Source organism: Eleutherodactylus coqui, chromosome 1 (genome assembly GCF_035609145.1).
Source record: "Eleutherodactylus coqui strain aEleCoq1 chromosome 1, aEleCoq1.hap1, whole genome shotgun sequence".
Classification (NCBI taxonomy): domain Eukaryota; kingdom Metazoa; phylum Chordata; class Amphibia; order Anura; family Eleutherodactylidae; genus Eleutherodactylus; species Eleutherodactylus coqui.
The window spans coordinates 376,215,167-376,242,280 of NC_089837.1; the positions used below are offsets into that span (position 1 = coordinate 376,215,167).

Here is a 27,114-nt window from a genome sequence, read left to right on the forward strand (position 1 = left end):
AGTAATCAAAAGTTCGCTGAGGCGCCAAAGAAATCGTGTGTCTCACAACTATCAATACTTAAAATACTGGCGCCGTGTATATTGGCTGCGATGCTGATACAGCTCAAGGTATGAAGCGCATCTACATGCGCTCCATGCAGCCAAAATCACATTTGCTAACACGCATATGTAAAGCACGGACCTTCGTTCACGCGCATTTTTGCGTGCACATTCAAAAGCGCGCATGTACGCGCGGATTAGCGCATACGCTCGTCTGAATGCACCCTTAGGGCTTATTCAGATGACCGTATATCGGCTGCGTTTTCACCCTAAGCCGATATACGGTGTCCTTGTCTGCAGGGTGGGGGACGGAAGAGTCAGGAGCAGAAACTGAGCTCTCGCCCTCTCTCCGCCCTCGACACTATTTTCAATGGGAGGGCAGGACAGGGGCGGAGCTAAGCCAGGGTGGGCTTAGCTCCACCCCCGTCCCACCTCCTCCCATTGCAAATAATGGCAGGGGGCAGAGAGGGGGCGGAAGCTCAGTTCCTACTCCTGGCTCTTCCATCCTCCCCCCCCCCCCCTGCAGACAAGGACACCGTATATCGGCTCGTCATGAAAACCCAGCCGATATACGGTCATCTGAATAAGCCCTTAGTAAGAGAAAACCCAGAGGGCTGCTTTAATTAAAAAATGAGATACAGTTTTGATCATACATACCATTTAAGAAGTTAATGAGCTCATAATTGTGTTATAAGAATTCTGTAAAGACCAGTTATGTTGCCTCTATATTTGGTCAATCTGGATTTTAGCCATTTATATTAAGCGGCTTCCTGTGTTAAGTGTTGTGGTATAAGTGAGAATTTCTGTAAGGTGCATAACTTCTTCGCTCACGTAGCCCAAACAGTAAGCTAGATTTTCTATACACTTCAAATATTATAATTTTAAGCATTACAAAATGGACCTACCGTACTACCATGGAAACATAAGTATCAAAACTTGTGAAAATCTTCTTCTCCGAAAAGGAAAGAATGGATGTTATTTGCTAAGAGACAGTGAATCTGTTGCTGGAGCCTTGTGCCTTTGCATCTTGTAAGTACATTTTGATTTGCCATTATATATCTTGCACATTAAGTATAATGTATGAATATACATAACATCGGACAGACATTCTAATAATGATCCAAGAACACTGATCAGTTGATTACTTGATATGGTGCCCTGGTAAAGCCTATCATACATTTTAGGTAAAAAACAAGCTACTGTGAGTAATGGCTGTCCATTTGTCACCAACATCTACCAATCTTTACAGCGGCTGTGTTTTCATGAGCCACACTTTATATTGCATTGCTGTCCTATTGCATCTTTATAATTTTCGGAAGTGTGCTTATACATTCTTAAAGTGCTAAACTAAAACTATATTTTATTTTAACACATTTATATTTTATTATTTTTTCCCACCCTGTCCTAGGGATTATAGTTTTCTCTCTCTGTTGGAGATCAGGATCTCCTGCACAGGTTAATTAGTGAAGTCTCTTGAATTGTGTTGCATCTGCACAGGACGTGCTGGACAAGCACTTGCAGGCAAACACAATAAATGCTCACAGTGCAGCGGCCAAAACAAACTGACAAATAATAAATGGGAAGTCTTTCCCTAAATACATAACGAGCAAGGGAGAGGGCCCTGCCTACCATGGCAGACTGATCGCGTCGATAGATGCAGGCCTGCACTCGTTCCTGGGACCTAAGTAACCCTACTTGGCCAAACTGATAAGAGACAAAACAAAATAAAACACAGCACTTAGCTTTAGTAGAATAAGCCGCAGCACACTGAGCTGTCCAGAGTAAGGAGCAGTGGACACCCCGATGACCACAGGAGCTACTGACTGCTAGCTCAGACACAGTTCAAGGATATACTTTGTAAAAGGGTCAGGGGAAGAATCAATTCTCTGTAGTTTGTGCTGAAGAACCCGCTTACACATAAAAATATATGCTATGTCTTATGTACCGTAAATACCTTTTAGAGTATGCAAATCAATCATCAGCACAATTTGTTCGTTCCCCCATAGACTTCTATAGGGACCACTGGGACGCAAATGCGCATAAAAATAGAGCATGCTGCATTTTTTTCCACACATGCAAAATGTACGCGCATAAAGAGGAATTGAGAGCGAACCCATTGATATCACTAGGTTCTATTCTCTGCATATTGCACGCAAATACATCCGTCTGAAGGAGCCCCAACTATGACATCCATAGAAGCCCCAGTTATACATGAAAGCATCCTCCTGTAGTGACATTAGTAACTAGCAAAGCTGATCTGGATCTGCTAAGACCCTGCAGCTCTGCTGTGCCATGGGGCACCTGGCGATCAGGTGATAGCTGGGTTGAATAGTGGAAGCTGCACTTCTGCTTTCTCTATTCACTAGATAGTGCTCATTGAGTATTTGCATGCACAAAATTTGAGTGTGCAATACACGGAGAATAGATACCAATGATTTCAATAGGTTTGCTCTTATTCCTTTTTTTCATCCGTATGAAAAAAATGCAGCATGCTCTACTTTTGTGTGCATTAGAAGTCTATGGGGGTGGGCAAATGCACGCAAAGCACAACAGGATGCACAATACACTGCACAATTCCATGAGAAGAAGAACACATCTGGAACCCACTAGGCAAAATAACCATTTAAATTGGGGCGTTTTCGTCTGCCGTGCGCAAATTAACATCTTTGCTGAAAAAGTAATATGTGCTATATGTAGGGTTGCCACCTTTTTCACCAAAAAATACCTGCTAAAGTAAAAATTGGCATGGTTTGGAAGTATGGCTTAATACAGCATGTAATTTTACCTCTGTTAAGCAGAGTTAAAGGAGATGTCTCGAGGAAGCAGTTAATTTTTTTTTTTGCCCAGTCCCCCCCATTAAACACACATTACTAAGCCCCCCTGTAAATGACATTTCTAGCTGGTTCGTACTTACCGTTCCAGCGTTTCAGCAAGTTATAAAAGTTTCCTCAAGATGGCCGCCGGCTCTTTCCCAGTCGCTCGCTGCAGCCCGACGTGCGCGCTCCCGAGACGCCGCCAGCTGTGTCTCCATGGCAACCGGACGCATCGCAGCCGCCGACCAGACGCCCCGCAGCCGCCGACCAGACAGCAGGTAACCGGCGCTAGCCCCCGGCTCCCCAGCGCTAGCTCCCCCGGCGCAGCGACAGCCCCCCCCCATCGCAGCGACAGCCCCCCCGGCCTAGCGCTAGCTCCCCCGGCGCAGCGACAGCCCCCCCGGCCTAGCGCTAGCTCCCCCGGCCTAGCGACAGCCCCCCCGGCCTAGCGCTAGCTCCCCCGGCCTAGCGATAGCCCCCCCGGCCTAGCGACAGCCCCCCCGGCCTAGCGACAGCCCCCCCGGCCTAGCGACAGCCCCCCCGGCCTAGCGCTAGCTCCCCCGGCGCAGCGACAGCCCCCCCGGCCTAGCGACAGCCCCCCCCATCGCAGCGACAGCCCCCCCGGCCTAGCGACAGCCCCCCCGGCCTAGCGACAGCCCCCCCGGCCTAGCGCGAGCTCCCCCGGCGCAGCGACAGCCCCCCCGGCCTAGCAACAGCCCCCCCCATCGCAGCGACAGCCCCCCCCGGCCTAGCGCTAGCTCCCCCGGCGCAGCGGCAGCCCCCCCGGCGCAGCGGCAGCCCCCCCCCGGCGCAGCGGCAGCCCCCCCCCGGCGCAGCGGCAGCCCCCCCCCCCGGCGCAGCCCGGCGCAGCCCGGCGCAGCGGCAGCCCCCCCCCGACCCATCACTTACCTGGGAGGCTTCTCGGGGCTGCTGGGCTGGGCTGGTCTTCTCCGCTGGGCAGCTCCAGTTTCTGCACCTTCCTCTAACAGAGGATGGTGCAGAATGGCCGCTTCAGCGCGCTCCCGAGCAGTGACAGCTCGTCTGCGCATGCGCAGAAGAGCTGTAGCGGGGAGCACACTGAAGCGGCTCGTGCTGAATGGAGAAGACCGGACTGCGCAAGCGCGTCTAAAAAAGCAAGCTGCCAGCGAATTTAGACGGAACCATGGAGACGAGGACGCTAGCAACGGAGCAGGTAAGTGGAATAACTTCTGTATGGCTCATATTTAATGCACAATGTACATTACAAAGTGCATTAATATGGCCATACGGAAGTGTATAACCCCACTTGGTTTCGCGAGACCACCCCTTTAAGCATTTCCTTTTCTCTATTCCATTTGAGGAGCAGTCAAAAGGAAATAAAAACAGAATTAAAGGTCTACTTTTTTGTTGATTTCAACAGGTTTTATTAAAGGGGTTGTCCTGCGCCTAAAGAGAATTTTTTTTTTTGCCCAGTCCCCCAGTACCTGTAAAGGAATACTGCTGCCAGGTGTTATTAAAAAAAAAAATTCCCTTACCTGAATCCCCGTTCAGCAACTTTAAAAAATCTTCTTTCCAAGATGGCTGCCGCTGGTCTTCTCCCACAGTGCACCGCGGGTCTTCTCCCATGGTGCACCGTGGATGTTCTTCTGCTGTCTGCGCTCCACTGCCGATTCCAGCCACCTCATTGGCTTATCGGCACCATGTGACGGGGGCGAAGCTACACGATGACTATGAGAAGGGGGAGGAGCCAGGACGCAGCTCGTGAGCCCGGACCATCCAGAAGAGGATTCCTCTCTGCGCAAGCGCGACTGTTCCGGCAACCAGAGGACAGGTTTGGTCCTTGCCATGGAGACGGGGATGCCAGCACCGGCAGGGGGTAAGTATATAACTTCTGTATGGCCAATATTTAATGCACGATGTATATTACAAAGTGCATTAATATGGCCATACAGAAGTGCTTAACCCCACTTGCTTTCGTGGGACAACCCCTTTAAGTATTTGGGAGACTACTCATTACCCAGTATACCTAGGGGCATACATATAACTCATGAGGTCCCATAGCAAAAGTCAGTCATGGTTTTTGTTTTTCTTATTTATCTGTGCCCAGACCACTATGATGACTTCTTCCAGCCCCAATTCATCTTTGCACACTCTTTTCCTTCTGCTGCTACACCCAATAAATATTCCTCCATACTAATAGTGCCCATTTTGCAACTTCAGTAAATTATAGTGCCCCGTCTGTGGCCCCATTTTGCCCTGTTTGTGGAACCAATTCAAGCCTTCTTTGTGGCTTGAATTAGTAATCATGTTTCCTCTCTGGCTACACATAGTAATAATCCCCCCCCCCCCCCCCGTGTCCCAATTAGTAATAGTGTACCCTACTACCCCCTATATTATACAGCCCCAACTCCCAAACCTCGAACCAGGTAGCTTCTTTTTTTTACTCACACATCATCTCTGAAGAGCACATAATGTAGAGAAGGACCTAACTCTTATCCCAACTCCTGCACATATAGTACTTGCACAAGAACACAGGGAGCAGTCAGGTTATTTTCTGCACAGAGTGTGCCATCCAAAGAAGCTGTGTGAATAAAAAGAAGATCCTTGTAGTGTTTCAGCGCATCGAGGTCCTGGAGTGAGTCCCAGCAAGTCAGCTGTAGGACAGGGTATTTGGCCCCGTGCTCCCCAGGAGTTTAATTAATATTGACGGCAAAAAATAAGTGCTGGCACTGGCTTGTAGAGGTAATTGCCAGCCTGACCGGTGATCTACTGGTGGGTAGTAAACCTAGTTGTACCAAATTCAAGTGCAGTCAGTTAGCAGCCTGTCTTATATAAACGGGCAGGTTATAAAGAAAATGGTTTATGCAGTGCATTACTCACATTGCTTTTTGTTCCTTCTTTGGAATCTCCTAATGTTCTTTAACAAAAGTTGACAAGTATATTTTAAATCTGAAAACATAAATGCTATTGTAATAACCTGTTGAATCAATCTTGCGTTACTAGGTATGGAAGATTGGTCTATACATACAGAATTTTTCAGAATATTAATGGACTTTACATGATTCAGGTAAGAAATTTTAAATATGGTTGACGAACTAGAAATAACAATGTCTGAAGAAAATTACAACATAGTAGGAATAACTAAGACCTGGTTGGACGAAAGCTCTGACTGGGTGGTTAACTTACAGGGTTATAGTCTGTTCAGAAGGCATCGTAAAAAAAAAAGGGAAGGGGTTTGTCTTTATGTAAAGTCCTATTTAAAGCCCATACTACATGAAGATACATGAGGGAAATAAACAAGTAAAGTCTCTATACGTGGAGATACATGGACGGAAAACCAATAATAAAATCCTCATGGGGGTGAGCTACAGGCCACCAAATATAACAGAAGCCACTGAAAATCTTTAATAAGGCAACTAGATAAAGCGGCAAATCAAAATGAGGTGATTATGGGGGTCTTCAACTATCTGGATATAAACTGGGAAACCAAAACCTGCGGATCTCAGAAGAAATGAGTTTCTGTTAATTACTAAAAATTCACAATTTTCACAATTTCACAATCTTTCACAGTTTGTATGGAACACAAATAGAGGGACAGTCATTTTGGACTTATTATTAACCAATAGACCTGGCAGAATAACAGAGGTTCAGGTTGGAGGGCACCTGGGGAATAGTGACCATAATATAATACAGTTCCACTTGTCTTTTAATAGGGTGTTTTATTTGGGGAGCTACAAAATAGTATACTTTAGGAAGCAAAAGTTCAATAAGCTTAGAGATGCCCTTAACCTTATTGACTGGGAAAATGGGAAATAAGAATACAGACAATACATTTTAAAAAATAAGAAATTTTTAAAACCATCCTCAATACTGTGAGCAGTTTATACCTTACAAGAATACAATAGTTTGGAATAGGTAAAAATCAATGTGACTAAATAAAGATGTAGAGGGGTAATAAACAAAAAAAATGTTTTAGACTACTAAAACAAGAAGACAGTGAAGAAGTATGGAGAGTAAAACTAACCCTAAACTGTTCTTCAACTATACAAATAGTAAAAAGATTAAAAATGGAAAGTGTTGGCCCTTTAAAAAGTAATGAGTGAAAAGTAATAGAGCGTCATAAGGAGAAAGCAAATCTGTTAAATAGTTTTTTCGCCAGTGTATTCACTCAGGAAAATTTAAATGTCAGGTGAAATGCAAAGTGATAAAATAAACTCTCCAATAAATTTCACCAGTCTAACCCGGGAAAAAGTGAAAAGTCGGCTTAAAAACATTAAAAAAGACAAATCGCTGGGTCCTGACAGCATACATCTCTGGGTTCTAAGGGAATTAATTAATGTGATAGACAGACTATTCTTTCTTATATTTAAAAGGACTCTATAGTGATGGGGTCTGTTCCACTGGATTTGTGCATAGCAAATGTGGTGCTGATATTCAAAATGAGGTCAAAAAGCAAACCTGAAAACTATAAGCTGGTAAGTCTAACTTCTATTGTGAGTAAAATGTTTGATAGGTTTCTAAGAGATGCTATCCTGGAATACCTCAATGAAATTAGCTGTGTAACTCCATATCAGCATGGATTTATGAGGGGTCACTCAAATCAATCTGATCAGCTTATATAAGGAGGTAAGTTCTGGACCAGAGAGAGTCATTGGATCTTGTATATCTTGTGTATAACTGTGCCGCATAAAAGGTTGGTATATAAAATGAGAATGTTTGGTCTGGGTGAGAATGTGTGTAAATAGGTAAGTAACTGGCTGAGTGATAGAAAGCAGTAGGTGTTTATTTATTGTACATACTCTGATTGGGTCACCATTACCAACGGGGTGCCTCAGAGGTCAGTATTGGCCCTTATTCATTTTAATATATGTACTATAGACACGGTGGAAGGATTGTGCAGTATATAGTTTTGCATCATCTGCAAATATTGATATTTAAAAGTAATTAACACAAGAGAGGATAGTATACAGTTGCAAATGGATCTGAATAAACTGGGGAATTCTGCAGAAAAGTGTCAAATGAGGGTTAATACTGATAAATATAAGGTTATGCAAATGGGCAGGGAAAATATTTGTCACCATTATACATTAAATGTGGAAACACTGTGTAAACCTGACATGAAAAAGGACTTGGGAATTTTAATTAACTCTAAACTTAACTGGAGCAACCAGTGTCAGGCAGCTGCTGCCAAGGCGAATAGAATCATAGGGTGTATCAAAAGATGTATAGGGGCACATAACAAGAAACTTGTTCTTCCTCTTTATAAATCACCCATCAGACCCCACTTAGAATACTCAGAGAGGTTATCAAAATTGGGGTTATTTTGTTTAGAAAAAAGACGACCTAATAACTATGTATAAATATACAGTATTAGGGGTCAGTACAGAGATCTCTACCACAATCTATTTATACTAAGGTGGCATGCTCTACATCTAGACCCACATAGAAGGGGGTTCTTTACTGTATTTCAGGGCAGTACACAGAATGGCCTGCAGAGGGCTGTAAACAGGCATTCTGTGTGCTAATCAACAGGGACAGCTGTATCTGTGTTTGCAGAAGATAAAACCTCCCGACACACTGAGCCACAAGGCTGCTGGAGCTTCTTCCTGGGAGAGAAGCTCAGAGGAGGCTGAAAGCCTTAGGTTCTTGGCAGACCAGGCTGTGGTATGGCCATGAGTCTGACAGGGAAGGACATCCCTAGACTGACACCCTGGTTGAGTACGCTGTTGGACATTGCTGTGATGTATAGTGGGGCTAGGCCACTGTGTTAGATAGGATAGAATCCTATGTGAGTTAGTAGCCAGATGGCCAGGAATTTGGTCGTTAATACATGTGTGCACTGTGACTAAATAACAGTGTGAAAAGTTGTTATCTTTGTAACCAGTATTTGCTGTCAAAATAAAATGGACTTTTTGAATTTTACCACCTACTCTGGTCTGGATATGGGTCATTGGAGAGCGACCACCCACCTAGGTGGAGTAAAAGGTGGAGATCCTGTAAAGTGACTAATCCCCTACACTGAATGATTATTGTTTAGTTTTACACAATCCAACAGTAAATTGAAAGATAATTATTTCATGCAAAAGGGCTTTTTGGGTTAGGTATCAGCCAGTTGTTATTTCTGTTTCCATCAACCAACTGCTCCATTATCTGACTGTCATTACATCATCATTCTGTTCCTGTCATCTATTAGTCAGTTCCCTGTCTTACATCTGTGTATCTGCTTTGTGTTAATATATCCTTTATTTCAACTGTCCGGTTGTTACACAATTTAGCTTTGCTGTAAGTTCTGGGGTTATCTGAATATTGGGAGACACTGTTTAATATCCAACAATTGTCAAAGATGGGATCAGGTTCAGGCATCTACTGTGCAGACAGCGTTGTTCAACTCTCCCTAATCGCTATTTAAACATTCTCTGCAAAATTGCTTAAAATTGGTATTCCGTTTCCAAATTATCCCCAAACCACAGGATAGGAAATAACTAGCTGATCGGTGGAGGTCCAACCTCTGACTCGGGAATCTTCAGCACTCTCATTGAAATGAATAGTGTGCAGTGCGCATACCTGACCTATACTTTCTGCACTGCCTGATGTGCACTTCCTGCATTTGGGGACTGACCAGGAGACTGCCCCCCCCCCCCTCCTCCTTAAACCCCCACTCTTATGATCAGTGTGAGTCCCAGCAGTCAGAACCCCACCGATCAGCTAGTTATCCTCAATTGGGGATAACTTGTTGGAACCAGAATACCTCTTTAAAGAATTTGATTGAATTTCTTGTGATTCTACCACGAAAAACAAACCAAAAGAACAATAGAATTTAGTAGCTGAATATTTGAAATATAGTGGAACAATAAAGCTATGTTACATCCATTTTGCAAGACCTACTGTATATGAAAGCAACAAAGTAAAACTTGACTTCTGAATTTTAGGCAGTTTAGATAGCTCTCTTGCATGCCTGTTTATATAAATAAGTACAGATCTCATAAAATAACAATTCTGGCGCATGTTTCTTTAACCGCTTCATGCCCCAGGGTGTACCGTTCTAAATTTTACTTTACTTCAATTATACATTATTTTTTAGTCCCCTTCGGGAACTTAAAGGGGTTGTCCCGAGGCAGCAAGTGGGTCTATACACTTCTGCATGGCCATAATAATGCACTTTGTAATGTACATTGTGCATTAATTATGAGCCATACAGAAGTTATAAAAAGTTTTATACTTACCTGCTCCGTTGCTGGCGTCCTCGTCTCCATGGTGCCGACTAATTTTCGCCCTCCGATGGCCAAATTAGCCGCGCTTGCGCAGTCCGGGTCTTCTCCTCTTCTCTATGGGGCTCCGTGTAGCTCCGTGTAGCTCCGCCCCGTCACGTGCCGATTCCAGCCAATCAGGAGGCTGGAATCGGCAATGGACCGCACAGAAGCCCTGAGGTCCATGAAGACAGAGGATCCCGGCGGCCATCTTCAGCAGGTGAATATAAAACAATACTTTTCATTTTTAAAAATAGCTTTTTGTCATCATATTCGGAGCCCATATCTTTTTAATTTTTGTGTTGATGGAGGTATGGTCTTTTTTTGTGAAATGAGCTGTAGTTTTTATTGCTACCATTTTTGGCTACGTACAAATTTTTGATCACTTGTCATTCAATTTTTATTGGAAGAGGAGGTGGCTAAAAAAGAAAATCTGCGATTATGGTCTTTTATTTTGACAATGTTACTTTTTTACCACCCCCCCCCCCCCCCCCCACCTTAGGGAACTTGTAATCATTAAATAGCTTCTACAATGAACTTCAATACTGAAGTATTTCAGAATTCACTGTGCATGTAAGCTATCAAACAGCCCCAATTGCAGTTTGCTCCAATTGAAGCTGTTTGCAGCAGGTGTCAACTGTCAGAAAAAGTCGGCGCTTGTCAGGTATGCAGTGGAAGCAGTTCCCAAGCTCCCTTCATATGCACCCCACCCTTTGTGACATAAATGTACATCACAGAGGGGGAAGGGCTTAAGGGCAAGCAATACTAAACCATTCATTCTCAGAATTGTGAGAGTCCCCATTGATCACAAAGTGATGACATGCCCCAGCAATAAGCCAATCCTTTTTTGATGGGCATAATCCTTGAAAAAGTATTCCATGAAATCCATGAAATAAGGGATTTAGATACTTTTGTACTGGAAACAATAAACTTTGGGTCTAAATGGGCCTTAATTCTTAGGATCGTGACTAGAGATGAGCAAGTATACTCGCTAAAGGCAATTGCTCGAGCGAGCATTGCCTTTAGCGAGTATCTCCCCCGTTCGAGACAGAAAGTTCGGGTGCCGGCGCGGGGGAGCGGTGAGTAGCGGCAGTCAGCAGGAGGGTGCAGGGAGGAGAGAGGGAAAGAGAGATCTCCCCTCCGTTCCGCCCCGCTCTCCCCCGCAGCTCCGTGCCCGCTGACGGCACCCGAACCTTCCATCTCGAGCGGGGGAGATACTCGCTAAAGGCAATGCTCGCTCGAACAATTGCCTTTAGCGAGTATACTCGCTCATCTATAATTGTGACCATAAACTCTACATTCTAATTTTTAATAATCTCATTACAATAAGACACACTAATACTTTTTAGTAGGACCTAGCTAATACTGCATTATTTTGTTTACTTCAGGCAGGAAAAGGAGTTGAAGAAAAGTTATTTGCAAATCTCAGGGAACTTATATCCAATTATGAAAAATCTAATCAGGGATTGGTGCATCATCTGACATATTCTGTCACCAAAGAGTTATGTAACGAGATGCTAATGCAATCAAAAGGTTCAATGAAACGTGTCGTACTGGAGGAGACCTATGAAGGTAATTGAATAGCAGTATCGGATATTTTTATGCTATGTTGAAATATATTTGTATTCATTCTTCAAGTGTGCAGTTATTTTGACTATGTAAAATGGAAAGATACATAGGTCATTGGGACCCAAAGTACTATTTGAGATTTTCTTTCTCATTGAGGTACACACTATTAAACCCTTAGGGTGAATACCCACTTGCATTTGTTTGCGCGTTTTTTTCACACGATATCGCTGCGTTTTTGTAACGCAATTGTCAATGGGACTTTCTAATATTAAAAACGCATCGCAAATTGGTGCCCTGCTATTTTTGTGCGATGCGTTTTTTCCTTTTTTTTTGTTAATTCACTTTTTATTGAAAATTTTTCTTATGCAGAGCAAACAGCATTGCATAGGTGCGCTTTGTTTGACCAAACCATAACATTGAATGGTTCCTGCGGGTATGCGATGCGTTTTTAACATTAGAAAGTCCCATTGACAATCGTGTTAAAAAAAAACACAGTGATATCGCTTTAAAAAAACGCGCAAAAAGTGCAAGTGGGTATTCACCCTTCAGGACCACACACTTTTTAGAGATTTTACCCATGTGGTGTGCCCTATTTCATTTCTTTCAGCTACCAAAATTATTTTTGCTGCATTTTTTCCCATGACACGTAGGGCTATTTTTTTTATATCTATTTTCACTGACTTTTTTTCTATTTTTTTGTTTTATTAGGGGGAAAATGTTTAAAAAAATTATTTAAAAAAAAAAGGTATGGTTGTTTTTTCTAAATTAGTATATTTATGCTAAAATAAAGTATAGGAATGGGTTCCTCAGTTTGTTTTGGATGTTTTCATATATAATATATAAAGGTTTGGATTACAGAGCGCATACGTCGATGGTTTTGGCTGGCGTCAGCTTTGGTTAATTTACTTTTTTATGTATATATTTTTATTTTATTCTATAATTTTTTTAAATTTATTTGTGCAACTACTTTTTAACATCTATGACCCCCATGATATCATATAAGTCCTCTGGGGCTCATTTAACTTGTCTTTTTTTTTTATTTGACACTTTTCCATTGTAGCTTGGACATCCATAGGAGCTGTTAAAAAATACTTCTCCCTTCTCCTCTGAGTTTTCAGCTGTGATTAAAGCTTAGGCCAAGCACCATATATTTACCATGCATGCTCCTTAAGGGGTTAAATATGTATAGATTAGAAGAGCTGAAGATGGAATGCTTGTGTAGAAATAAGACACTTAAAGGGGTTGTCCCGCGGCGAAAGTGAAAAATTTTTTTTTTCACTTACCCCCGCATTCTGCCCTGTTAAAAAGAAAGCATGGGTTAGTTTTTAAAAAGCACATTGCGCTTACCTGCATCCGCGTTCTGCAGCTTCTTCTTTTCTTCTTGTGAAGATGGCGCTGCTGGTCTTCTCCCACGGTGGACCGCAGGTCTTCTCCCATGGTGCACCATGGATTTTCTTCTCCTTCCTTGCGTTCCATTGCCGATTCCAGCCTCCTGATTGGCTGGAATCGGCACACGTGATGGGGCGGAGCTACGATGACGATGCTGTGACCAGCTCTCCGGCACGAGCAGCCCCATTCACCAGCCAGAAGACCGGACTGCGCAAGCGCGTCTAATCGGGCGATTAGACACTGAAATTAGACGGCACCATGGCGACGGGGACGCTAGCAACGGAGCAGGTAAGTGAATAACTTCTGTATGGCTCATAATTAATGCACAATGTATATTACAAAGTGCATTAATATGGCCATACAGAAGTGTATAACCCCACTTGCTTTCGCGGGACAACCCCTTTAAGCTGAAGGAGATTTGTTGCAGTGAATTAGAAAACATATTTGTTCGGTTAAACAGTGAGTCTGCTTCATTCACATGCCCTGACTGTGCATTTATCAATCTAGTAACGACCACTTGTCAGCTAGTATGTGAGTGCTTCTCATGCTCTACCCCTGGTGACGTCATCGAAGGTCTTACAACATATATAAAACACAGAGCCTGACCGACATAAGAACAACAAATTTAAAGAAGCCGTTAATATCTCAGACAAAACTCAGCAGTCCTGACAGAAGACACTGACCTACCGTCACCTTAGAGATCTGGTGGGCTAAAGCAGTGTTCCCCAACTCCAGTCCTCAGGGACCGCCAACAGGTCATGTTTTCAGGATTTCCTCAGTATTGCACAGGTGATGTAATTATTTTCGGTGCCTCAGACATTGCCACAGGTGTTCTTACTATAGGATATCCTGAAAACATGACCTGTTGGTGGTCCCTGAGGACTGGAGTTGGGGACCTCTGGGCTAAAGGACCTGCGGTGATGTCACTGCTGTGGGAGGAGCTATTCTGCAGTTTGGTATAAAGTACTGTATGTGGGTTCTTCTCATGCTCCGACCTCTGGTGACGTCATCGCAGGTCCTATAGGATATATAAAACAGAGCCTGACAGACAGAAGAACAACACAGTTACGGCTCTTGAAAAGGGGAGGACGAAAATAACAAAATGAGAATACAACTAAGCCGTTATTATCACCACCACAGACATCTGGTGAGCTGAAGGAGGAGCTAAGCTGTGTTTGTCTTGTGTGTGAATCAAGATGTAGCAGAGCTGTGTGTGTCATGTGCTATGAGTGTGATATGTGGGGTCAGGATGGATGTAGTAGAGCTGTGTGTGAGATGTGTGAGAATCAGGATGAATGTAGTAGAGCTGTGTGATGTGTGTGGTCAGGATGGATGTAGCAGAGCTATGTATGTGATGTGTGGGGATCATAATGTATGTACCATGTAGCAGAGCTGTGTGTGTAATGTATGGGAATCAGGATGGATGTATTAGAGCTGTGTGATGCATGGGGTCAGGATGGATGTAGCAGAGCTGTGTGTGTGATGTGTGGGGATCATAATGGATGTAGCGGAGCTGTGTGTGTAATGTGTTGTGTGTGTAATGTGTGGGAATCAGGACGGATGTAGTAGAACTGTGTGTGTGGGGATCATAGTGGATGTACTATATAGCACAGCTGTGTGGCACATTGCGCCACCAGAAACACTGGTACTTAAATTTCCTAATAATTACTCGTATTTCACTAAGAATAGCTAGTAACACTCTACCTTTCCTACATACAGTACTAGAACAGGCAGATTGTATGTATTGCTACTGACTAGAGATGAGCAAGCACGCTCGGTAAAGGCAGATACTCGAGCGAGCATCGCTCTCTCCCCTCCCCCCCCCCCCCCTCCCCGGCATTTGCTCAGATGAGTATGCAGGTACTCGAGAAGAGCGATGCTCACTCGAGTATCTGCCTTACCGAGTGTGCTTACTCATCTCTACTACTGACACATAAATTACCACCATGGCAGAGGTGTACAGTTTCTGAGCTGGTATCTTGATGGTAGGTAGATTTGGAGACAATCTTCTCCATCATCTTAAAGGGCTATTGCTATCTCAACAATCATATCTGCAATAGTTATGAAAATTTGCAAATACCTTCAATTTGTTTTCCTTGGTTATTTATTTTAAAAGAAAAATGAAATATAAGAACAGAGTAGATGGGCCATGTGTTTTTTTTCTGCTGTCAATCTTCCATGTTTTATATCAGGTTTCCACTGAATATGGCCATTGCTACAGTCTAGCAACAGTGGCCATGCTTTTGCAATGGCATCTGACCTATGAGACGGACCGGGTTCTCAGGAGCCCACGTTGTTTGATCATATGCAGTGACTTCTGGCTCAGCCATCTCTCTATGTTGCAAGAGTACAATCGGACAGCTGAGGTGAACGTACAGTAGTGTTTGAGCCATCCGATTCTGCTCTACTCCGCAGACAGCTTCAGACAAGGTGTCAGTGTGCGGTGCCTGACCAGTCAAAGGAGAAGTCACACACTTGAGAAGCTATGCAGAAATTACTCTCACTTTTCATTCCCTAGTTCAGCCTTTACCTTTCGAAGGACCTGAAGACAGTGCCCCCTTCACTTGTGCTTCTCTACAGCACTGTGCCCATTGCATTCTGATTTATTTATGTGTGGGCATCAGTGTGGGTCCCACATTCTCTCCACGTGACCCTTCTTCAGGCACCCTCCTAACATTGCAGCACAGACCAGGCCCTTGTGCCCTAGTCAGTGTACACCTCAAGCCTCATGTCCGCAGGCGGATTCGAACTATGGGCATCCGCACTTGAATTTTGGCATGCAGATTCTACGTGCAGAAAAAAATCTTAGCATGCTCCATTTTAGTGCGGTTCCCGCACCTACGGCTTTCTTTGGAGTCAATGTAAGATGTCCGATCCACGGCCCATCCACAATTGACATTGCAGAAGGGCCGTGGATTTGACGAGAAAGCAGGAATAAAAAAAAAAAAGTACTGCGCATGTATCCCGTCCAGTACTTTCGCACACATTCGTACAGAAAATAGAAGACCTGGACAGGTACGCAGGGTTGCCGGCCATGGGCAAGGTCGGATTCCGCTGCAGGCTCCCGCATGCGGAATCCGACCCACCTGTAGACATGAGCTATCAGACTGCTCGCAAACTTCATGCTGCACCATAGTGCTGCCAGACTCAAATGTACTGGTGTTGTTGATGTCTGTCTACTAGAGATGAGCGAACGCGTTCGTCCGAGCTTGATATTCGTGCGAATATTAGGGTGTTCGGGATGTTCGTTATTCGTAACGAACACCATGCGGTGTTCTGGTTACTTTCACTTCCTTCCCTGAGACGTTAGCGCGCTTTTCTGGCCAATTGAAAGACAGGGAAGGCATTACAACTTCCCCCTGTGACGTTCAAGCCCTATACCACCCCCCTGCTGTGAGTGGCTGGGGCGATCAGGTGTCACCCGAACATAAAAGTCGGCCCCTCCCGCGGTTCGCCTCAGATGCCGTGTGAGTTAGATGAGGGACAGTGCTGTTTGTACCGGAGCTGCTGTAGGGAAAGAATTGGTAGTTAGTGTAGGCTTCAAGACCCCCCAAAGGTCCTTATTAGGGCCACTGATAGCTGTGTGTTGGCTGCTGTTAGCAGTGGCATTTTTTTTTTCTCAAAATCGGCTCTGCAGAGCGTTGCACCTGGCATTAGGGACAGAAGTGCGGCATAGGCAGGGAGAGTGTTAGGAGTGAGTGTAGCCTTCAAGAACCTCAACGGTCCTTTCTAGGGCCATATTTATCCGTGTGCAGTACTGTCCAGGCTGCTGTTAGCTGTGCTGCATTTTTTTTGGGCTTCTCAAAATCGCCTCTGCAGAGCATTCCACCCTCCATTGATACTGCAGGGAAAGAATTGTATAGGCAGGGCCACAACACAGTTATTATTCATTGAATATACGCAGTGCGGCCTTTTGCTTGTAAAACAAGTGAAAATAATTCTATTTGTCCAGCCTCTGTCCGTCCTAACGCCGGTGGACACGTGTGAGCTGCGTGAACAACATTGCTAAATCATACGCACCCAGCTACGCTTTACTGCTGGCTTCGCCATTTCCTTTCCTTAATTGGGAAAAAAATACCTGCTCTGCCAGAGTTATAATAACTCTGCTACCCTCACGTTCTGTGACACATAAGCAGGGACACAGCACAGTTATTAAACTTCTCATGTTCATAGAATATACGCAGTGCTGCCTTTTGGTGGAAAAAAACTGAAAACAAATCTATTTGTCCAGCCTCTGTCCGTCCTAAGGGCGGTGGACACGTGTGAGCTGCGTGAACAACATTGCTAAATCATACGCACCCAGCTACGCTTTACTGCTGGCTTCGCCATTTGCTTTCCTTAATTGGGAAAAAAATACCTGCTCTGCCAGAGTTATAATAACTCTGCTACCCTCACGTTCTGTGACACATAAGCAGGGACACAGCACAGTTATTAAACTTCTCATGTTCATAGAATATACGCAGTGCTGCCTTTTGGTGGAAAAAAACTGAAAACAAATCTATTTGTCCAGCCTCTGTCCGTCCTAAGGGCTGTGGACACGTGTGAGCTACGTGAACAACATTGCTAAATCAGACGCACCCAGCTACGCTTTACTGCTGGCTTCGCCATTTGCTTTCCTTAATTGGGAAAAAAATACCTGCTCTGCCAGAGTTATAATAACTCTGCTACCCTCACGTTCTGTGACACATTAGCAGGGACACAGCACAGTTATTAAACTTCTCATGTTCATAGAATATACGCAGTGCTGCCTTTTGGTGGAAAAAAACTGAAAACAAATCTATTTGTCCAGCCTCTGTCCGTCCTAAGGGCGGTGGACACGTGTGAGCTGCGTGAACAACATTGCTAAATCATACGCACCCAGCTACGCTTTACTGCTGGCTTCGCCATTTGCTTTCCTTAATTGGGAAAAAAATACCTGCTCTGCCAGAGTTATAATAACTCTGCTACCCTCACGTTCTGTGACACATAAGCAGGGACACAGCACAGTTATTAAACTTCTCATGTTCATAGAATATACGCAGTGCTGCCTTTTGGTGGAAAAAAACTGAAAACAAATCTATTTGTCCAGCCTCTGTCCGTCCTAAGGGCTGTGGACACGTGTGAGCTACGTGAACAACATTGCTAAATCAGACGCACCCAGCTACGCTTTACTGCTGGCTTCGCCATTTGCTTTCCTTAATTGGGAAAAAAATACCTGCTCTGCCAGAGTTATAATAACTCTGCTACCCTCACGTTCTGTGACACATTAGCAGGGACACAGCACAGTTATTAAACTTAGATTATTCATTCACTAGAGGCAGTGGGGCCTTTCGTTTTCCAAAAAGGGCAAAAATTATATTTGGCCTGCAGTCTTGCGCCAATTTATTTCCTGCCTGTGAAATCAAATCACTGGTAATACAGCATGCTGAGGGGTAGGGGTAGGCCTAGAGGACGTGGACGCAGCCGAGGACGCGGAGGGCCAAGTCAGGGTGTGGGCACAGGCCGAGCTCCTGATCCCGGTGTGTCGCAGCCGACTGCTGCGCGATTAGGAGAGAGGCACGTTTCTGGCGTCCCCACATTCATCGCCCAATTAATGGGTCCACGCGGGAGACGGTTATTAGAAAATGAGCAGTGTGAGCAGGTCCTGTCCTGGATGGCAGAAAGTGCTTCGAGCAACCTATCGTCAACACGCAGTTCTGCGCCGTCCACTGCTGCAAATCCGAATCCTCTGTCTGCTGCTCCTCCTTCCTCCCAGCCTCCTCACTCCACTACAATGACACCTGCTCAGGAGCGGGAACACTCCCAGGAACTGTTCTCGGGCCCCTGCTCAGATTGGGCAGCAGCGGTTCCTCTCCCACCAGAGGAGTTTATAGTCACTGATGCCCAACCATTCGAAAGTTCCCGGGGTCCGGGGGATGAGGCTGGGGACTTCCGCCAACTGTCTCAACAACTTTCTGTGGGTGAGGAGGACGATGACGATCAGACACAGTTGTCTTGCAGTGAGGTAGTAGTAAGGGCAGTAAGTCCGAGGGAGCAGCGCACAGAGGATTCGGAGGAAGAGCAGCAGGACGATGAGGTGACTGACCCCACCTGGTGTGCAACGCTTACTCAGGAGGACAGGTCTTCAGAGGGGGAGTCAAGGGCATCAGCAGGGCAGGTTGCAAGAGGCAGTGCGGTGGCCAGGGGTAGAGGCAGGGCCAGACCGAATAATCCACCAAGTGTTTCCTAAAGCGCCCCCTCGCGCCATGCCACCCTGCAGAGGCCGAGGTGCTCTAAGGTCTGGCAGTTTTTCACAGAGACGCCTGACGACCGACGAACTGTGGTGTGCAACCTTTGTCGCGCAAAGCTCAGCCGGGGAGCCAACACCAACAGCCTCACCACCACCACCATGCGCAGGCATATGATGGCCAAGCACCCCGCAAGGTGGGACGAAGGCCGTTCAGCGCCTCCGGTTTGCACCGCTGCCTCTCCCCCTGTGCCCCAACCTGCCACTGAGATGCAACCCCCCTCTCAGGACACAGGCACAACCGTCTCATGGCCTGCACCCACACCCTCACCTCCGCTGTCCTCGGCCCCATCCTCCAATGTCTCGCACCGCACAGTCCAGCCGTCGCTAGCGCAACTGTTGGAGCGCAAGCGCAAGTACGCCGCCACGCACCCGCACGCTCAAACGTTAACCGTCCGCATAGCAAAATTCATCAGCCTTGAGATGCTGCCGTATAGGGTTGTGGAAACGGAGTCCTTCAAAAGTATCATGGAGGCGGCGGCCCCGCGCTACTCAGTTCCCAGTCGCCACTACTTTTCCCGATGTGCCGTCCCAGCCCTGCACGACCACGTCTCCCGCAACATTGTACGCGCCCTCACCAACGCGGTTACTGCCACGGTCCACTTAACTACGGACACGTGGACAAGCACAGGCGGGCAGGGCCACTACATCTCCCTGACGGCACATTGGGTGAATTTAGTGGAGGCTGGGACAGAGTCAGAACCTGGGACCGCTCACGTCCTACCCATCCCCAGAATTGCGGGCCCCAGCTCGGTGCTGGTATCTGCGGAGGTGTATGCTTCCTCCACTAAAGCACCCTCCTCCTCCTCCTCCTCCTCCTCTGTCTCGCAATCAAGATGTGTTAGCAGCAGCATGTCGCCAGCAGTCGGTGTCGCGCGGTGTGGCAGCACAGCGGTGGGCAAGCGTCAGCAGGCCGTGCTGAAACTACTCAGCTTAGGCGATAAGAGGCACACGGCCCACGAACTGCTGCAGGGTCTGACACAGCAGACCGACCGCTGGCTTGCGCCGCTGAGCCTCCAACCGGGCATGGTCGTGTGTGACAACGGCCGTAACCTGGTGGCGGCTCTGCAGCTCGGCAGCCTCACGCACGTGCCATGCCTGGCCCACGTCTTTAATTTGGTGGTTCAGCGCTTTCTGAAAAGCTACCCACGCTTGTCAGACCTGCTCGTAAAGGCGCGCCGCCTCTGCGCACATTTCCGCAAGTCCCACACGGACGCTGCCACCCTGCGCGCCCTGCAACATCACTTTAAGCTGCCAGTGCACCGACTGCTGTGCGACGTGCCCACACGGTGGAACTCTACGCTCCACATGTTGGCCAGGCTCTATGAACAACGGAGAGCTATAGTCGAATACCAACTCCAACATGGGCGGCGCAGTGGGAGTCAGCCTCCTCAATTCCTTTCAGAAGAGTGGGCCTGGTTGGCAGACATCTGCCATGTCCTTGGTAATTTTGAGGAGTCTACCCAGGTGGTGAGCGGCGATGCTACAATCATTAGCGTCACCATTCCTCTGCTATGCATCTTGAGAAATTCCCTGCAAACCATAAAGGCAGCTGCTTTGCGCTCGGAAACGGGGGCGGGGGAAGACAGTATGCCGCTGGATAGTCAGGGCACCCTCCTGTCTATTTCTCAGCGCGTACAGGAGGAGGAGGAGGAGCATGAGGAGGATGAGGAGGAGGGGGAAGAGACAGCTTGGGCCGCTGCTGACGGTACACCGGCTGATTGCCTGTCATCCTTTCAGCGTGTATGGCCTGAGGAGGAGGAGGAGGAGGAGGAGGATCCTGAAAGTGATCTTCCTAGTGAGGACAGCCATGTGTTGCGTACTGGTACCCTGGCACACATGGCTGACTTCATGTTAGGATGCCTTTCTCGTGACCCTCGCGTTGCACGCATTCTGGCCACGACGGATTACTGGGTGTACACACTGCTCGATCCACGGTATAAGGAGAACCTGCCCACTCTGATTCCCGAAGAGGAAAGGGGTTCGAGAGTGTTGCTATACCACAGCACCCTTGCGGACAAGCTGATGGTAAAATTCCCAGCCGACAGCGCTAGTGGCAGAAGGCGCAGTACCGAGGGCAAGGTAGCAGGGGATGTGCGTAGATCGAGCAGCATGTACATCCCAGGCAGTGCAACAGTCTTTAAGGGCCTGGCCAGCTTTATGGCTCCCCACCAAGACTGTGTCACCGCTCCCCAGTCACGGCTGAGTCGGCGGGAGCACTGTAAAAGGATGGTGAGGGAGTACGTAGCGGATCGCACGACCATCCTTGGTGACGCCTCTGCCCCCTACAACTACTGGGTTTTGAAGCTGGACACGTGGCCTGAACTCGCGCTGTATGCCCTGGAGGTGCTTGCTTGTCCTGCGGCTAGCGTCTTGTCGGAAAGGGTGTTTAGTGCGGCTGGGGGAATCATCACAGATAAGCGTAGCCGCTTGTCAACCGACAGTGCCGACAGGCTAACACTCATCAAGATGAACAAAGGCTGGATTTCCCCAGACTTCTGTTCTCCACCAGCGGACAGCAGCGATACGTAAGCAATACGTAGCCTGCACCCGCGGATGGAAGCTACGTTCTCTCTCACCATCCAAAACGGGGACATTTCTGCTTCATCAATCTGTGTCTAATATTCCTCCTCCTCCTCCTCCTCCTGCTCCTCCTCCTGAAACCTCACGTAATCACGCTGAACGGGCAATTTTTCTTAGGGCCACAAGGCTCAGTCAAATAATTTTTCAGAACAATTTTTATAAGTTTCAATGCGCTTAAAAGCATTGGAACTTTAACTTGAACCAATTTTTCGTTACACTGGGCTGCCTCCAGGCCTAGTTACCACTTAAGCCACATTAACCAAAGCGATTAATGGGTTTCACCTGCCCTCTTGGCTGGCCATGGCCAATTTTTGGGATGTACATTAGTACTGTTGATACAGCAATTTTTGTGGGCCCTCGCCTACAGTGTAATCAAATTAATTTTTAGCCCACCTGCATTACAGCTGACGTTACCTCAGCTGTGTTGGGCAATGCAATGGGATATTTCTATGTACCGCCGCTGGCTTCCTGGCACCCACCCAGGCAGTGGGTCCACAGGGAGTTTAACCTACATGTGTCCACTTGTAAAGAACCCCAGTCTGACTGGGGCATGCAGTGTGGGCCGAAGCCCACCTGCATTAAGCACGACATTACTACCTCAGCTGTGTTGGGCAATGCAATGGGATATTTTTATGTACCGCCGGTGGGTTCCAGGGAGCCACCCATGCTGTAGGTGCACACGGAGTTTTTAATACATCTGTACACTTCTAAAGAACCCCAGTCTGACTGGGGCATGCAGTGTGGGCCGAAGCCCACCTGTATTACGCACAACATTACTACCTCAGCTGTGTTGGGCAATGCAATGGGATATTTCTATGTACCGCCGGTGGCTTCCTGGCACCCACCCATGCTGTGGGTCCACAGGGAATTATAAATGCATCTGTTTCCACTTATAAAGAAACCCAGTCTGACTGGGGCATGCAGTGTGGGCCGAAACCCACCTGCATTAACCCTTTCCAGTCCACTGTGTGACCTGTGAAGACATTAGGGTTTAAGGCTGTACAGCTCCGTTGTTGGTAGACGTCCGTCGGGGTTCTCTTACTGTATATTGCCAGCCTCTCTGCTGTCGGAGCCTATCCTACGTGTCAGCTCATGCAGTACTGGCTTTAGCCAGCATATAGCGCCGTTGTATAACGGCAGAAAAAGAGTAAGCCCCCTAGGAAAACCATATACAAATTGGATTGGAAAGGGTTAAGCACAACATTACTACCTCAGCTGTGTTGGGCAATGCAATGGGATATTTCTATGTACCGCCGGTGGCTTCCTGGCACCCACCCATGCTGTAGGTGCACACGGAGTTTTTACTACATCTGTACACTTATAAAGAACCCCAGTCAGACTGGGGCATGCAGTGTGGGCCGAAGCCCACCTGCATTAAGCACAACATTACTACCTCAGCTGTGTTGGGCAATGCAATGGGATATTTCTATGTACCGCCGGTGGCTTCCTGGCACCCACCCATGCTGTAGGTGCACACGGAGTTTTTACTACATCTGTACACTTATAAAGAACCCCAGTCAGACTGGGGCATGCAGTGTGGGCCGAAGCCCACCTGCATTAAGCACGACATTACTACCTCAGCTGTGTTGGGCAATGCAATGGGATATTTCTGTGTACCGCCGGTGGGTTCCAGGGAGCCACCCATGCTGTGGGTCGACAGGGACTTCACAATAGGGAGTTGTACCTGCCTGTGTCTATGAATTAAAAAGCCCGGTCTGACTGGGGCATGCAGACACCTTGACAGAATGAATAGTGTGTGGCACATAGGTTCCCCATTGCTATGCCCACGTGTGCAGCTCCTGATGGCGGTGGCACAGGATTCTATTTCTCATTGCTTCTGTACAGCATTGTGGGCTATCGCTCCGCCACTTTTAAAGAGGGTCGCTGCCTAGCCGTGCCAACCTCTGCAGTGTGTGCCTGCGGTCCCTCGTCATAGCAGACGCAATTCTAAATAGACATGAGCGTGGTGTGGCATGAGGGCAGCTGAAGGCTGCCCAGGGACACTTTGGTGTGCGCTGTGGGGGGGAGGGGGGGCGGTTGGGCAGCATGTAACCCAGGAGAAGTGTCAGTGGAGTGTCATGCAGGCAGTGATTGTGCTTTGTTGGAGGTAGTGTGGTGCTTAGCAAAGGTATGCATTGCTAATGAGGGCTTTTCAGAAGTAAAAGTTGTTGGGAGGGGGGGGGCCCACTCTTGCCGGTATTGTGGCTTAATAGTGGGACCTGTGAACTTGAGATGCAGCCCAACATGTAGCCCCTCGCCTGCCCTATCCGTCACTGTGTCATTCCCATCACTTTCCTGAATTGCCCAGATTTTCACACATGAAAACCTTAGCGAGCATCGGCGAAATACAAAAATGTTCTGGTCGCCCATTGACTTCAATGGGGTTCGTTGTTCGAAACGAACCCTCGAGCATCACGGGAAGTTCGTTCCGAATAACGAACACCCGAACATTTTGGTGTTCGCTCATCTCTACTGTCTACTAGTAACAACTGCAAATACTGGGGTAAATGTGTTCTACCCCTTAAACAATTTTTCTTTTACCATCCCTGAAGAATAGTAAAGTCTCTACACCCCCGACTCCAATCCCTGCATCCTCCTCAGCCAATAGTCTTCTTAATGCTGCATACATTAACTGCCATGTGGGGCGTATTTAACTCACACTAGTTTTGAGCCTGGAACTTTGTGAAGCATATATAACTTGCATGGTTTGTAATATTGTTGCGTATACTTAGAGGGTATGATTCAGGGGTCATCATCCAGAAACACCAGAGGTCGACTTCAGGCACTAAATACTTGTGGAATTACAAAATGCTCAATTCTCAGAAACAAATTTAATAAGTATTTTGTGAGTCACAGACAACTCACGTAGCGTGCAGTGTAAGATTGATTCTAGTGCCACGCGAGTGGCATATAACTCACGCAGGTAAAACAAAAAAAAATCATTACATTAGAAAGGATTATTTTGTTTTCAAAGTTTTTATTCTATTTTTGTAATAAAACACCACGGCCCAAGCAAAATGTTTTTTTTTTTAGTGTGGCACTCAATGTGTTAATTTACTGTAAAGCAACAGCTGGATGCATTAGTCATGGATGGAAAGTAGTGAGGCACAGGTATTCGACATATGGGAGTTTTGAAGCTTAGTTAAATAAGGTTGCTTAATCAGAATAAATGTCTGCTGTATTCCCTAGTTTTTAAAGTATGGAGGACAACAAGGAATGTTTTGCAAATAGATTGAGGACTAAAACTCATACCGTTATTTTTTAATAATTACTTAGAATAAATTGGTAAAGTACAAAATGGTAAGTTTTGGTTCAAGTATGGGTTGAGCTCTGTATTCCTATTTGGGGTAATAGATTCTAGTATGGTGTTTTGATAGAACTAATCAAAAAATGTGATATCCAAGATACAGTATATAGATGCTTGCTAGGACACAAGGGAAAGAAGATCACAGATAGTACTGGGATTAAATCTGAAAGTGAAAATAGTTCTATAGCAGACAAAAAGGGAACCAGGATTTAGATTGCTGTCCCAGTAACTACAGAAGCTTAAAGGGGTTGTCTCGCGAAACCAAGTGGGGGTATACAATTCCGTATGGCCATATTAATGCACTTTGTAATGTACATCGTGCATTAAATATGAGCCATACAGAAGTTATTCCACTTACCTGCTCCGTTGCTAGCGTCCTCGTCTCCATGGTTCCGTCTAAATTCGCTGGCAGCTTGCTTTTTTAGACGCGCTTGCGCAGTCCGGTCTTCTCCTTTCAGCACGAGCCGCTTCAGTGTGCTCCCCGCTACAGCTCTTCTGCGCATGCGCAGACGAGCTGTCACTGCTCGGGAGCGCGCTGGAGCGGCCATTCTGTACCATCCTCTGTTAGAGGAAGGTGCAGAAAGTGGAGCTGCCGTCCCGAGAAGCCGCCCAGGTGTCCAGCTGTCACGAGAAGCCGCCCAGGTGTCCAGCTGTCACGAGAAGCCGCCCAGGTAAGTGATGGGTCGGGGGTGATGTTCACTGACAGGTGAAGGCTCCGGAGCCCAGCGCTGGGCTCCGGAACCTAGCGCTGGGCTCCGGGGCCTTCACCTGGGCTCCGGAACCTAGCGCTGGGCTCCGGAACCTAGCGCTGGGCTCCGGAACCTAGCGCTGGGCTCCGGGGCCTTCACCTGGGCTCCGGAACCTAGCGCTGGGCTCCGGGGCCTAGCGCTAGGCTCCGGAACCTAGCGCTGGGCTCCAGGGCCTTCACCTGGGCTGAGGGTCTAGCGCTGGGGAGCCGGGAGCGTAGCGCTGGGGAGCCGGGAGGGTAGCGCTGGGGAGCCGGGAGGGTAGCGCCGGTTACCTGCTGCCTGGCGGTGGGTGACTGGTCGGCGGCTGCGGTGGGTCCGGTCGGCGGCTGCGGGGCGTCGTGTTGTCATGGAGACACAGCTGGCAGCGTCTCGGGAGCGCGCACGTCGGGCTGCAGCAAGCGACGGGAAAAGAGCCGGCGGCCATCTTGGGGAAACTTTTATAAGTTGCTGAAACGCTGGAACGGTAAGTACGAACCAGCTAGAAAAGTCATTTACAGGGGGGCTTAGTAATGTATGCTTAATTAGGGGGACTGGGCAAAAAAAAAATTCACTGCTTCCTCGAGACATCTCCTTTAATTCCTTCCAACAGGCAGTGGATTGCAGAGGGCATGGAAGGGAGTTCTATGACACAGTGTTGGGCTTGTGAGGCAAGGTGGAAAAATGACCATAATTAATACTATAAATTTATAGGATTAACTACATATTGCATATACAATATATAAGATATAAAGATATGTTATTAATTATCATTGATTTCTTACAGAGATTGACGAGAGAGTTTACGTGGAAGTCCTACCATCTTGAGTTGCTACCATAGTGATGTTCACATTAATGGAAATTCCAAAATATTAATCATTAAAAGATTTTGGTCCCAAATATTCCAATATACCAACTTTACTAATTTCTCTCAGGTCTCCCTCCACTCTTTGTGTCTCAATAACTCATGCTAATATGTTGTTCATACCAAGAAAACATCAGTTGACTACCAACATCATTGTAGGACTTCAACAGTGGACCATCCATTAGAAGGACATAAGGAAAAGCAGAGGATTGAATAGAAATCTGCAACAGCCCTCTGCCCAGTGCATACCCTAACTAAATGGGCTGCCTCAATCTATGTACCGTATATACCGGCGTATAAGACGACTTTTGAACCCAGAAAAATCTGCTCTGA

At 46.8% G+C, this 27,114-nt stretch overlaps 1 protein-coding gene across 1 annotated transcript; it reads left to right on the plus strand.

Moving 5' to 3' along the window:
- The first annotated feature begins 882 nt into the window (after positions 1-882).
- Positions 883-27,039, plus strand: LOC136612412 (SH2 domain-containing protein 1B-like). Its single transcript, XM_066592751.1, has 4 exons — positions 883-1,068; positions 5,835-5,898; positions 11,467-11,650; positions 26,704-27,039. Exons 1-4 carry the CDS (start codon positions 935-937, stop codon positions 26,742-26,744), a joined length of 423 nt encoding a protein of 140 aa, XP_066448848.1. The 5' UTR covers positions 883-934; the 3' UTR covers positions 26,745-27,039.
- The last annotated feature ends 75 nt before the right edge of the window (positions 27,040-27,114 follow it).